Source organism: Engraulis encrasicolus, chromosome 4 (genome assembly GCF_034702125.1).
Source record: "Engraulis encrasicolus isolate BLACKSEA-1 chromosome 4, IST_EnEncr_1.0, whole genome shotgun sequence".
In the NCBI taxonomy this organism is placed as follows: domain Eukaryota; kingdom Metazoa; phylum Chordata; class Actinopteri; order Clupeiformes; family Engraulidae; genus Engraulis; species Engraulis encrasicolus.
Genome location: NC_085860.1, coordinates 13,590,723 through 13,603,222, shown reverse-complemented (window position 1 = coordinate 13,603,222; position 12,500 = coordinate 13,590,723). Strand labels below are relative to the sequence as shown.

The window sequence follows — 12,500 nt, the reverse complement described above, 5'->3', positions numbered from 1 at the left end:
TTCCGCTCGCAGGAAGCCTCGAAAACTGTCCAACCGCAGCTCCTTGGGCGCATCATCGCCCAGTTCGACCCTTTCCACGCGGCTGAGCGTGCCCAGGGCTACTTCCTGGCGCTGGGCCTCAGCCTGCTCTTCACGGCGCGCTTCCTGCTGCTGCAGCCTGCTGTGTTCGGACTGCACCACCTGGGCATGCAGATACGCATCGCCCTCTTCACCCTCATATACAAGAAGGTCAGTGTGGTGTGGTGTGTGTGTGTGCATGGCACCGTTTTGAGCAATAACATCTTTCTCCTTAGTCAAGTCAAGTCAAGTCAAGTCAAGTCAAGTTTTATTGTCAATTTCTTTACATGCACTGGTCATACAAAGAATTTGAAATTGCGTTTCTTGCTCTCCCATGCAGACATAGACTAATCTAGGTAAGGACATAGACAGTATAGACATAGACAGTACTCATACATGGACATAAGACAGTATGGACATAGACATTGCTCATACAGACATTTAAAGTGCAAGACTGGACAACAGAAGAACCCTTAGAGGGTTCATATGGTGTATGTTCATTCAGGGAAGGGGATGTGGGTGCAAGGACAAATGGGTCAGTTGTCCCATGCCCGGTGGGTGTGGGGGGTTGGGTTCCCCATTTACATTGTAAGTATTGAGTGGGGGGGCTTTCAATGACTTTGTACTGGGCTTGGCTAAAACTGTCACTGGACCTGGTGTGGTGCATGTTCATTTGATCCTATTCATGTGCCTAGGGCTCAGAAACATACAGTTACTTTGACAGAGAAATCAGACTGATATCCCTGTTAACCCTCATCTATCAGTGGAAGATCAGTGCAGAATGTCTCTTTCTGAGTGAGTGTTTGGCTTGTGTATGTATATTATTCATACGCTGAGGGCATGTAAACAAACATTGACATTCACGTTTGACCCTCATCTGCTGTCGTAGAAGAAGCACTTGAAGCCCAGAATCTTTCTGCAGGGATTGTTTGCGTGGTGTATGCACATTTAATCATATTTGTATGTTGAGGGCACAACATTTTTACACAATATTCTCTTCTCTACAGGGAGCGCTTTGCTGGTGAATGCACATTTTATGATATTCTTGTGCCAAGGGGCATATGAACATGCATTTACCTTCAAATACATATCAGACTGAAGTATACATGGTTTCGCAGTGTTTGTAAACACGATGTTATGAAGAGGGGCAAGACACTGGCAACCAACCACGTGAGCTAATTTTTTGACCGACAGCAATTTCCAACAATCAGAGGTTGAGTTGTGCGCAGCTAGGTTCGCGCAGCCAGGGGAAAACAAAAATGTAGAACCCACGTATTTGGCATTCTGAGAAATCTCATCATTTGCATATTATATGAGTTTACTGAAAATTGATTCTATTATCCAAGTAAGGGGGTTTAAATGCTGTCTAATTTTAAAAATGAGTTCATAGGCAGCATTTACACTAGCCTATAGCACTTTTTCCAATTAGCTGAGAACCACAGAATGCGCCCATGGCTAATAGCTATTGCCTCTGGTGTCGCCTAGGAATTGTGTTGTCTGTGAATAGTTGTAACCCCCCCACCCTCTCCTCCCTGTGTGTGCCCGTGGCCTTGACCCACAGACCCTGAAGCTGTCCAGCAGAGTCCTGGACAAGATCAGCACCGGAGAACTGGTCAGCCTGATGTCCGCCCACCTCAGCAAGTTTGACCAGGTGAGTTCAGCTTGATTTTATGATTTATTGCCTACTACTTTCCTCAAACTCCTTTTGGATCAATGGACTGCATTGAGTGATCCCAAAGACTGTACTGTGCTACTAATCAGTCTGAGCACACCTGAGGATATTGTCTTCAGGTTTTATTATTTTATTATTTTATTATTTTATTATTTAATGATGCCACTTCCATGGAACCCGTCATATGAGCAATGACGTGCTGTGATGCAATGTCACATTACAAACCATATTGTTTCCTGTCCGATGTCTTGAACTGGGTGTGGATTCTCTTCTCAGCCTCAGGGCCGCTGCTAAGGTTTTGGGGGCCCTAAGCATAACTGGTCAGGAGGCCCCCCTCATAATTAAATAATAATAATAATAATAATAATAATTATAATAATAATAATAATGATAATGATAATAAAAAATTCTACTAACTAACATATATATGTTTTGTAATATGATTCAATATTTTTTTCACAACATTTTTCAGACATTTTTTCACCACACTTTTTAGAAATTTTTTCACAACATTTTTTAGACATTTTTTACTTAAAAGGTTAAGTGGTTGGTGCCCCAAGCACTGGTTGGTGCCCTAAACATTCTGCGTACTCTGCTAATGTCTAGCGGCAGCCCTGGTGCTAGTGGAGTAAGAGAGAGAGAAAGAGTCAACAGAGAGCGCCTGGCTGGCTGGTTGTTTGTTAGAGCGAGCTGACTAAGGCTGAGGGCTGAGAGGGCTGAGAGACTGAGGGCATATCATTCGTTGCATGCCTGCCCTGGAGAGAGAAGAATGGCTGAACTTTGGAATCCCTCCTCGGCAGGGTAGAGGCAGAGCGTTGAATGTGGATACACTCTGCAAGCACTGGGAGCCAATTATCACCTGCATTTCATCTGGAGCGCCACACACGCACACGCACACATGCACAATCACACACATACACACACACACACACACACACACACACACACACACACACACACACACACACACACACACACACACACACACACACACACACACACACACACACACACGCACACATACAAGCACACACACACAAGCACAAACAGACACACATGCATGCATGCACACACACACGCACAGGCCTGCTGCCTTTTTAGGGACCTCTGCAGAGAGAGAGAAAGGTCTTTCCATGTCCACACTCGAATCTGTGTGTGTGTGTGGGTGTGCACGTGTGCGCACGTGTGTTTGTGCGTGTGTGTGTCTGTGTGTATGTGTCTGTGTGTGTGTGTGCCTGCACGCGCATGTATTTATGAGTGTGTGTGAGAGAGTGAACATACCGTATGCGTGCAAGCGCGTCGGTGCAGACTTGGGTGTGCTTCGCACGTCTTGTTGTGTGCGTCTGTCGGGCGTTGTGAATATAATAATAAATGCCTTTTTTAGAAGAGTCATGGCAATGTTTTGGTCTGGCAGGGAAAGGATAATCCTATTTGCTTGTGTCTGTTTGCTCGGTATGCAATTTAAGAGGCTGTGATTATAATGTCCCTGTACACACAGGCAGCAATACAGTACATCGTTGGTTCCCAAACTGGGGGTCTGGACCCCTAGTGGGGGGTCGTGGAGGTACTGAAGGGGGGTCGCAGACAAAATGGACTTGTATTCGCTTGTGTGGTTAGTAGATGAATTTGGTGTCTTGTAGATTTCTATCAATATTAACGGACAAACCATTAATGGAAAATCAGTTTTAGTAGTTTGTCTGCTAGAAATCTAGGCTAAGACTGGTGTGTGGGGTGTTGTAAAAATATTCTTCCAAAAGTCCAAAGGAGGGTCCCCGATGAACAAGTTTGGGAACCACATCAGTGCATTACTCTGGTTCCTCTCTGCACACCATCACACCATTCACACAACATACGCCAGTTTGTTTCTTATTTTTTATAATTATTGTTATTTAAATATGATGTTGATATTATTCTGACTGCTGTTTCATTACACATGAAATATGAATATTGAATAGGAAATGTTTCGTGTAAAAACGTTGTTTGTAGTTGTTGACAGCAAACAAACAAACAAAAGACGTTTTTGTGTACTGGTGATGATTCCTGTTACCTCAAATCGGCAATCTTTCTCTTCCTCTTTTTTTGAAATAAAGAAAACAGGACAGCACTCCAAGTTGTGTACTTTTATTGCCTGTCGAATATTTTGGTCAGGCAATACAAGTGCACAACTTGGAGTGCTGTCCTATTTTCTTTATTTTGTATGTATTGAGTTGAGCGTGTTATATCACTTAGTTTTCTTCCTCTTTTTTCCCCCATTTGTTGTGTTTGTCCTGACTCCTGACTCCTGACTCTGCTTGTCCTATGCTGGCTGCTTGCCTTGTTCTCCTCTTCACCCCAGAGCATGGGCATGGCGCACTTCGTGTGGATCTCTCCGCTGCAGTGCATCCTGAGCGTGGGCCTGGTGTGGGAGCTGATCGACGTCAACGGCTTCTGTGCCCTGGCTGCCATCTCCCTGCTGGGCATCATCCAGGCCGGCCTCTCGCACAAGATGGGGCCCTACAGGTACAGGTTTATTTTCATTCAAGTGTAAAGAAATTCTGCACACTGTCCATTCCACCAACAAACTAACTAAGGTCGGATGACCGATTGTTTTATTTAAGTTTTTTGGTGGAATGGACAGTGTGCAGAATTTCTTTACAATTGAATGACAACCCCACTGGGATAATATCCTACGCACCTGTTCAACTACACAGTAAATTCTGCAGTGCTCATTTAACACTTAGAGAGTTGATTTGACATCATTTGGACTCAAATGAACTCAAATGAACTGAATAAATGAGCACTGCAGCATTTACTGTGTACAGAGGTGTGCAAAAGCGTCATTTTGAACAGTTTTTTTCTTTATGAAAGGAAATAATAAAGGTCCGCAACACTGTTCTCTGTCCCCAAACTAGCATAGAACAGTGTTGCGGACCTTTATGGTTTCCTTTCAGTTCTCTTCTGTTTGGTCCAGCACCTGTGCTACTGATGTGCACGCATTCTCTGACTTTTTGCACATGTTTTTTTTTTTCATAACAAAGTAGATGTACTGTATACAGTACAGTAATAAAATGCAGTGTTAATACAACTTGATTGATGTTTAGTGTAGTTGCACACATATCAGTATAAATCACTCGTTATTTAGTCAGAGCACATACTGTATATTACATAATGCTAAGCAAAGCAAGCGCAAAATGAAATTCACAAAATATGCATTTGTGCATTTGCCTAAGAAACCTGACATGAACGTCATGTATCAATAGTAAGTAACAAACAAATATGTTTGTGTGTATGCTGCAAGCTTGGTGCATTTCCTGAAACCATAGTTGCTAACTACGTTAACTACTTTGCTGTTATGCTGCAATGCAATTTCCCATTTCCAACTACCCAAGTTGCTATCTGGCTAACACTACTCATTCGAGAAACGCACCCCTGATTTGTTTTGGTTCCAGGCCAGTCCTGTACTGGAGCAACATTCCTCGATGTTCTCCTCTTGTGTAGATGGGTCCGGACAGGTAGCCCTCATCTCATCTCATCTGCGCACCAGATTGGCCTTGTGTAGGCGATTGCACCGAGTGTGCCTCTGAGAAATGTAAACAAAGCCAGGCATCGCCCTCCAACTGATAGCATCACCACCAAACTGCAATACGTCTCCCCTCCTGGCGGCTCGGTAGAGATGGGGGCAGGGGCAGAGATATAGGGGGGGGGGGGGGGGTCAAGCAGGGCATTTGCACATGGCTAAGGGCCCTCCCATATTGGTGGTGGGGGCCCTATTATGACCTTTTCAGGCTGTATGGGGGGCCCCTACCACTGTTTTGCCCTGGGGCCCTGTGTGCAATTGTTCCTCCACACTGGGTGTGGGGGGATTACCAGAATTATTCGCTGAAATGAGCCTGATAAGAAGGCCCTGCAGTTAATCATAAACGCAGACCGGTCATTTGTTAGGTTTCGCTGTAGTAATGGTCAACATTGCAAACACCTTAAACATGATTTTTCTCTATTTTGGTGTGTGTGTGTGTGTGTGTGTGTGTGTGTGTGTGTGTGTGTGTGTGTGTGTGCGTGTGCGTGTGTGTGTGTGTGCGTGTGTGTGCGTGCGTGCATGTTTATCTATATCTGATCTCAGAACGCAGCGGGCTAAGCTGACGAGTAAGAGGCTTGCCCTTACCTCAGACATCATGGAGAACATCCACTCAGTCAAGTCCTACGGGTGGGAAGAGATTATGGAGACCATTATCAATAACATGAGAAAGTAAGAGCATCACACCTGCCATAGGACAACTAGAAAGATATAAAGGCATTTTAGGAAACTTTTGTCTTAAAGCAAAACGTCTGCTTTTAAGTGTATGGTTAGTTCTTGTCTTGCTATGGGTTTAACCCCATACACATAACAGAGTCGATTACACACTACCCTATGCATTTACTGTAGATTGATGGTGCTGCATCTATTGCATTACACCAATTAAGCATTTGTAGGCTCCTATCCGTACAACCATGATTGATTATTGAAACAAAACATCCCCTTAACAGCAGCACTGTTCTTCCTGTGGTCAAACGTCTGTAAACGCAATACTTGCATGTAGCATGTAGCATGTATTCCAGATGCGTAACATTTGCGTAAAAGATTGTGTAACATTTTGGTGCTCCCGATCTCCAAAAAATGTGGGAGCAGAAAAACCCTGGTTGAAGCAGAGTTATTTCAGCTTTATCCTTTATTTTTATTCTTCATTTGTATCCTTTATTTCTCTTTTCCGATGTCGGCGGGCAGGAAGGAGGTGAAGCTGACGCAGAAGATCGGCTCGCTGCGCTACTTCTACAGCTCCGCCTACTTCTTCTCCGCCATCTGGATCATCGTGGCGGCCATCGTGCCGCACGCGCTCAGTAGGGGGATCATCCTGCGCCGCATCTTCACCACGCTGTCCTACTGCATCGCCCTGCGCATGACCGTCACACGCCAGCTGCCCGCCTCTATACAGATGTGGTACGACACCATCGGCCTGCTCACCAAGATCGAGGTACAGTAGAGTTCATATTTATATATACGTACATACAGTATATATATATATAGGGTATATTTAACACTAATATTTAACGTTAAGTCTTGCTAAGCATCCATCCAGATGTGGTACGACACCATCGCCCTGCTCACCAAGATCGAGGTACGGTATGCAGCATGGGACAGTAGGGAGTATAGAGAGTATATGAAGAGCAATTTTCCAAAATGAGATGTATCCATTTTATAGAATGTTGGGAAATTTACATTTTTGTATTGGGGATTCCATTGAATTGCATTGCAAAATCCGTTTTATGGAGGTTTAAAAAGTATATTCTCAAAACATTTGAATGGCCAGAATTCACACATAGATAGGGTATATATACAGTGTATATAGGGTACATTTAACACTTATACAGTATTTATCATTAAGACTTACTAAGCCACCATCGCCCTGCTCACCAAGATCGAGGTACGGTATGCAGTCAGGGCTGAACGATTAGAAGTCTACACACTGTAGCTCCGCTTTGAAGCTTTATTCAAGTCTTACAATGTTTCTCGAAACGTTGTATGGTTTGAATAAACCTTCAAAACGAAGCTACAGTGTGCGGACCTTTACTCTTTCAGTTGTTAGAGGCGCCGCTGTACTACACATGGCTCCTCACCGAGGTGAGATGTGCATAGGTACTCTTCACATTCTGCATAGGTACTCTTCTGAAGACAGTATGCAGCCAGGCCTGGAAGATCATTCACATACATGGTGTCTGAAATCAAACATAGGGCAGTAGGGATTGGGATTATTTTACACTTGAAGAGTTTCATTGCAAAGACACATAAACACAGTTTTTTTTTACTTTTGTATTTTATTACTGGAAATGACTGTTCAGGCGTTGTATCATCTGTGTATAAATTCTTGCCAATCAAATATTTTGAGAACATATTTTCTTTTTAAACCCATATAAAAAAAAATTTGCAATGCAATTCAACTGGTTCCATATTTCCTCTGAATTCAATGCCATGTGTATTCCATTCCATTTCAGTGCTAATCTGCTTGTATTCGTGTGACATACAGTATCAGGCTCAGTGAGGTCAGTAGTACTAGCGCCGTCAACAAGGAAACTCAACCTCCAGCTACACTGTTGCCAACATACATTATAGTGTATGTGTATGTGTTTAACCCCCTGCTTGACCTCTCAAAGCTGTTGAGTATCTCTCACCGAGACAAACACTAATGTCTTCCCTGAGGGGAATCTCTTGCCTGTTTTCTGTGAGGAGAGGCCATGAGGTGTGTGTGTACACTCGCCTCGCCTCGTCTCGGCCTCCTCCTCTTATCATAAATTGCACTTGCAGTCAGGGGAACACGGTGTGTTTCTCGCCTGTTTGTGAACGAGTGTATCCTTCGAGTGCCCAGGACAGAGGATTCTCTACATTCTCACACAACTGTTTGTACTGTACTTTGGCGGTGAGAGGGGAGGGATCGGTGTGGTGTGGTGTGGTGTGGTGCGGTGTGGTGTGGTGGCGAGGAGCTGTTTCACTCCTCAGCCAAGACTGATAATGGAGTGTAGAGAGTCTGACTTGCTACTTTTTTTCCCTCTCAAACAAACACTTTGTTGTTTTTTTCTCCCCTCTTTTTCTTTCTTTGCTTGCCAAAATGTTGTGGTGTGGGCGGCAGGATTTTCTGAGTAAGGAGGAGTACAAGGTGCTGGAGTATGACCCGACGATGACTGGCCTGAAGCTCGACAATGTGACCGCGTCGTGGGATGAGGTAAGGAGCAACGCAGCAACACCACAACAATATGCATACAATGCCTTTAGTTACTCACTGAGAACAAAGTAGAAGTAGTAGCAGTAGTAGGGCCTAGTAATAGTAGTAGTAGTAGCAAAGATTCTCTATTCTAATGCATTTAAACCGTCTCTGGTAGTAGTTATAGTAATAATAGTAGCAGTAGTAATAGCAGTAATAGACAGACATGGACTAGATATATCATACACTTGCGCACTGCACATATCTACCGGTACATATTTTCACTCCCATGGATCACACAGATGTGTTTCAATCATAGTACTGTATCATTGGTTTCAATGCAAAGTAAAAAAAAAAAACAATAGTAATAGCTAGATTTTTATTCCAGCAACAATATATAATACTTATTATAGTTCCCCAGCAAAAACAAGGGCAACGAAAACCATGACTAGATCTCTAGTTCAGCACAGCCTGGTGATGCACCTGTCTTTTTAAACACAGCATAGCATCCCCCCAGTCTGGTGTTAGCTAGAGAGGTCTAAACCCTTACTATTTTACACACAGACAGCATGAGTCACTTTCCCCTAAATCCTAGGGGGTGTGGAAAGGTGTTGTCTGGGCTTTGTTTTATGTCATTTGAATGTGAATTGCAGCGTGTACCTCACAAGGGAAAACAAACTCATTAAGATCTCCAGGGGGGTCAATGGTAAAATCATGGACACTCCCCACAGCTTCCCTTTCCAACTCTCTCAATGGCCTGACACTTGTCACGTCACTCTGTTTATGTCATACCAATTAACACACACACAGACACAGACACAGACACAGACACAGACACACACACACACACACACACACACACACACACACACACACACACACACACACACACACACACACACACACACACACACACACAAACACAGGGCCGCTGGCAGCTTTGACAGGGGACAAAGCCATCTTGAAGGCCCACCCTCTCAATACCTACATGTACTTGGGAGTGGGGACCCAATTTTGCACCCCTCCCCCCTCGCCTCAGGCCCAGGTGATGCATACTGTAAATAACCAAAACACAAACAGGCCCACAAACACAAACTAGTAGCTCTGTCATGCAGATGGGATTGCCAGCGAATATGGGAAGCTGAATTTTGCCAAAAGAAACATGTATGTCAGCATGCAGTACAGTGACTACTGAAGCAGACCATGATCCTCTCTTTGGAATTTAAACATAGGGTGTACTCATTTTTGTTGAGACATTAGTGGGTGTTTATACACTACATAGTTGTACACTAGCTACTTTTCACTTTGCCAAAGTCATATTTCTTTAATGTTGTCCCATGAAAAGACATACCAATAAACCTGCAGACATGTGAGGGGTGTTGTACTCACTTGTGGAATACACTGTACGTACTGTATACTGTGTACTGTATATTATGTCAGTCTACATATGTTAGCTGTTATGTACTTCTTAGGCTTATGCTGTGTTTATATTTCAGGGCATTGGGGAGCTGTTTGACAAGATTCGTCGTGAGAACAAGGAGAAGGAGAATGGCCACATGAATGGTGACGCGGGTCTGTTCTTCACCAACCTGTATGTGACGCCGGTGCTCAGGAAGATCTCCCTGCACCTGGAGAAGGGAGAGATGCTGGCCCTGGCCGGCTCCACGGGCTCTGGGAAGGTACGTACGGCCCGCTACCCCATTTTGACATCCAACAGTTCTGGGCACCGCATACACATATTTTTTCTATTTCGCAACCAGAAAAAACATGACTGAGCTACATTATTGGCAACTAAACCTAATGATATTTCAGAATTCCCTGTCACCATCTCACACTGCCCTGTTGAATAACCATAACGCCGCCAAAATATACAGTATATTTAAAATGCCTAGTAAAACAAATAAGTTGTTGTCTAATGAACTATCTGTTTTCCACTGTACTCCACTATAGAGCTCTCTGCTGATGACGGTGCTGGGGGAGCTGGTTCCGTCTGAGGGCACCATCCGCCACAGCGGCCGCATCTCCTACTCTCCTCAGACGGCCTGGATCATGCCCGGCACCATCCGCGACAACATCCTGTTCGGACACAACTACGACGAGTTCCGCTACAACCGCGTCCTCAAGGCCTGCCAGCTGGAGCAGGTAACAGCCCTGTGACCTCTGACCTTTGCCTGCCTTTTACTCAGGTGTTGCAATCTGTTAATCATTCTGTCAAGCAGTCTGTCAAGTGCAGGGGTCGAACGAGGGGGTCAAGGGGGTATTCCAAGAACATGGCTAAGTTATAAACCTAGCTTACTTAACCTTCAGGGAGTGAAGATACTATTAGATAGCCCCCACGTATCATTTAGTGAAGAAAAGGAGGACCCCAGGCTCTTCTATCAGATGATTTACCACCACCTAACCTAGTTCACTACTTAGTAGCTGGGTTCTAGGAATACCCCAAAGGAAGTAGAGATTAGCTTCAGACCATCAGAATCTGCCGTTGCAATTATGGCGCCACACCACACGCAGCAGAGATCTATCTATCTATCTATTTATCTATCTATCTATCTATCTATCTATCTATCTATCTATCTATCTATCTATCTATCTATCTATCTATCTATCTATCTATCTATCTATCTATCTATCTATCTACGTATCTATCTATCTATCTATCTATCTATCTATCTATCTATCTATCTATCTATCTATCTGTCTATCTATCTATCTATCTACAGTATGTATCCACGTGTGTCTATCTTCCTTCTCTCACTGTCCTGTTTGAATCTCTGTCTGTCCCCCTCTCTGTATACTATTGGTGTCTCCTGTTACTGCGCTGCTCTCCCTGCTGCTGTGTCTGCCTTCTTTGTGCAGCTGATCTCTACGCTGGCTTGGCAATGAAACTGAGGCTCTATTGTTTGGGGGCAGTTTGGGGATTGTGTGCGATAACCCCTGAATGCCTGAATGTAGCTCTGCCCTGTCCTGCGCTCTAATTTGCTAATCGGATACCCCCACGTGGAGCGGGCACGATGAGAGATGGACGGGCCCAGGGGAGACTCTCTCTCTCTCTCTCTCTCTCTCTCTCTCTCTCTCTCTCTCTCTCTCTCTCTCTCTCTCTCTCTCTCTCTCTCTCTCTCTCGGTCTAATGTGGAGCCCTCTCCTCTCAGCACAGAGAAATGTCCAGTGGCATCCAGGTGGCCATTTTGTAGAATGGTGTCATTTTATTATGTAATCTCACAATTACATAATTCTCCCTGAAAACACCTGCCAAATATGTTTTAAAAGCTAAATTCTTCTTCCTATTCTTCACATGTTCTACACCTAGACAAATACATAGACACGTGATGTAATTTAATGGCGGAATGTGTTAACCTGGATGGCAGACAGGTACCAGGCAGCAACATGCTCACATGCCAGCAGACAGACCCTTTATTTCCCCCTTGCCAGTAAAGCAGGTCTCTCCCCTAGCATTCCTGTTTGTCCCTAAACACACATTGTTGTCACACCAAACGACAGCCGTGCGCAGTATTGACCCCCCCACTCAGGAGGAAAAAAAACACCCATGATGCTTTATGGGATTTTTCCGAAGTGCCTTTCACTTGAGTGGCCATTAGAATTGAAGGAGGCGACATCAAAACAAACAATGGCATCAAAACAAACATTGTTATTTTGATGTTGATGTTCGCTCCACTCCAACGAGGCTGTCCACTAAGGCCAGTGATATCACCTGCACAGACAGATAAAAACACTCTTGGTAAAGGGCAAATGCACTCACACACACACACACACACACACACACACACACACACACACACACACACACACACACACACACACACACACACACCACACACACACACTCACACACTCACACACACACACACACACACACACACACACACACACACACACACACACACACACACACACACACACACACACACACACACACACACACACACACAGACAATCACAGTGTGACAGATTCACCGGATTCACAAAATGACATATAACCCCCCCCCCACCTACACACACACACACACACACACACACACACACACACACACACACACACACAC

At 44.4% G+C, this 12,500-nt stretch overlaps 1 protein-coding gene across 1 annotated transcript in view; it reads left to right on the top strand.

The window, feature by feature from the left end:
* Window positions 1-12,500, top strand: part of cftr (CF transmembrane conductance regulator) — a 50,689-nt gene that overhangs the window by 3,850 nt on the left and 34,339 nt on the right. The window contains exons 4-11 of the mRNA XM_063196727.1: window positions 13-228; window positions 1,619-1,708; window positions 4,065-4,228; window positions 5,829-5,954; window positions 6,471-6,717; window positions 8,368-8,460; window positions 9,936-10,118; window positions 10,390-10,581. Coding sequence (XP_063052797.1) covers window positions 13-228; window positions 1,619-1,708; window positions 4,065-4,228; window positions 5,829-5,954; window positions 6,471-6,717; window positions 8,368-8,460; window positions 9,936-10,118; window positions 10,390-10,581 — 1,311 coding nt within the window. The remainder of the gene's footprint in view (window positions 1-12; window positions 229-1,618; window positions 1,709-4,064; window positions 4,229-5,828; window positions 5,955-6,470; window positions 6,718-8,367; window positions 8,461-9,935; window positions 10,119-10,389; window positions 10,582-12,500) is intronic.